Source organism: Diaphorina citri, unplaced genomic scaffold (assembly GCF_000475195.1).
Source record: "Diaphorina citri unplaced genomic scaffold, Diaci psyllid genome assembly version 1.1 scaffold41720, whole genome shotgun sequence".
Lineage (NCBI taxonomy): Eukaryota > Metazoa > Arthropoda > Insecta > Hemiptera > Psyllidae > Diaphorina > Diaphorina citri.
Genome location: NW_007419044.1, coordinates 8,736 through 10,921, shown reverse-complemented (window position 1 = coordinate 10,921; position 2,186 = coordinate 8,736). Strand labels below are relative to the sequence as shown.

Here is a 2,186-nt window from a genome sequence, read left to right as displayed (position 1 = left end):
AAGCTAAATGAACCAACCTAGTCGAAGGCTAAATCAACAGGCAAGGTAAAAAACATCTAAAATAAATTCAAAGAAAAAGAAAAAAAGGCATTAATAAAAGAAAATAAACTAAAAGGCTCACTGAAAGGCAGACTAAATAGTCATCAAACTTGTAATAATTACAACAAACAAAATTAACTCAATTAGGAAAGAATTCCAACGTATTTACAAAGTAATAACTAGGCAAACATATTTACAAAAAAATAATCAATGAAGAGAGATCTCAAGGGCAGATAGGTAGAACAAGGCGTTTCCTCACAGGGCGAGTGAGTACTCCGGAATTGGTCTGAATAGAGACAATTCTAACTACGCCATCTTGGGCGGGCAAAAGCTTAATGACCCTAGCTAGAGGCCATGACATCGGCGGTTGGTTTTCCACCGTGAGGACTACAACATCCCCAACTTTGATGCTCTCTGAAGGAGAACACCACTTCTGGCGCTGAATGAGCGTATGCAAATATTCGCGGGCCCAGCGTTTCCAAAGATGCTGGGTGATTTGAGACAGAAATTCCCACCGCGTAAGGCGATTTGGTATGGTATCAGTCAAGTCCGGTTCAGGGCGAGACAACAATGGTCCACCCACTAGGAAATGACCTGGAGTTAAACATTGACTTACGTCTTCAGGAGAGGACGCAGGAATTCCAATCGGACGAGAATTCACAATAGCTTCGATTCTACAAAGAACCGTGGAAAATTCTTCAAACTGAAGAGATCGATTATGAAGGAGAACCTTGAGATGACTCTTCACGGACTTAACACCTGCCTCCCAGAGCCCACCTGCTGATGGGTTGGCCGGCGCATTAAAGGTCCATTGAACATTCTGGAGAGACAAATGATCGGAAATGGCATTGTTATTGGCACAAAGAAATTTGTAAGTTTCGTCAAGGAAACGACTAGCTCCCTTAAAATTGGTGCCTTGGTCACTAAACATTTTTAAAGGTAACCCTCGACGGGCAACAAATCTATCAAAACTAGAGAGAAATGCTTGTGTTGAAAGGGAGGTAAGGAGTTCCAAATGAATAGCTTTTACAGCAAAACATACGAATATGGCAAAATAGGCCTTTATTATAGGCGAGTTACGACGGGACCCATCTTTTAGGGCGAAAGGCCCGGCCAAGTCTACACCGGTGTGCAGAAACGGACGGCCTTGCTTAAAGCGAGAAATGGGAAGTTCTGCCATAACTGGCTCACGAGGCTTGGCAGTCAAACGGTAACATTTTACACATTGGAACAGAAGTTTACGTACGAGATTACGCAAACCTGGAACGTAATATTTCGAATGAACTAGACTTTGTACTATTCTCGGACCTCCATGTAATGAAAACTCATGAAAGTATCGCACAATAAGACGGGCTAAATGCGAACTGGCAGGCAATAGGTACGGGTGGCGCGAGTCATATGGGAGAGGCGCTTTGTCCAAGCGTCCCCCGACCCTAAGGCATTCTCGGAAAATAATAGGGGAGAGTTGATGGATGGAAACGGGAAGCTTCTTACCCATCGCTACAGCTTCAAGTATGTCAGGGTAGTAGTAAGCTTGAGTAACCTTTATCATAGAGTGCTCTGCTTCCGAAAGCTCGTGAACACTTAGAGCGCCGTACTGACGATCCTCGGGCTTGCAGAGACAGTTTCTCTTGAAACGTAACATCCAGGCGACAACTCTTTTGGCATGGGTAAGGGACGAAAATCGTTGGATGAGGTCTTTTCCGCCTGTGTCAACGGACACGTTCGCCGAAAGGACGGCGGGAGGCTTGAGCTCTGGTACTTCACTGACGGGTATTTCTTCGGCACGGCGCGGCCAGGACAACGGATCTTGCTTCAAGAAGGCCGGACCATACCACCATAGGTCGTGAGAGAGAAGTTGACTCGGCATGCAACCGCGACTCGCAATGTCGGCAGGATTTTCGGCAGTTGGTACGTGGGACCAGTGCGACATCATTATTACAAGTCATGCATCTTAGAGCGAATCTGCTCTGAACCAGAATAACACGTGCTTCAGACCAATTTTGTGAAGGTACCTACTAATAACAAATACACTCGTTTCCTGTATACCAAAACGATATCTAGAAAGAGTGTCCGATAAATATTACATTCTGTTAAGTAAAGACTTAACTACCACCATCAATGGAGGTATGCCTATGACAGACGTG

At 44.8% G+C, this 2,186-nt stretch overlaps 1 protein-coding gene across 1 annotated transcript; it reads right to left on the bottom strand.

Moving 5' to 3' along the window:
- Positions 1-121: 121 nt before the first annotated feature.
- On the bottom strand, positions 122-1,970 carry LOC103523799 (the record flags this gene model as incomplete). The annotated part of the gene is given in 1 exon segment (XM_008488818.2): positions 122-1,970. A coding segment is annotated over 1 exon segment (1,708 nt), but the record flags the coding sequence as incomplete, so codon positions are not given.
- Positions 1,971-2,186: the final 216 nt, after the last annotated feature.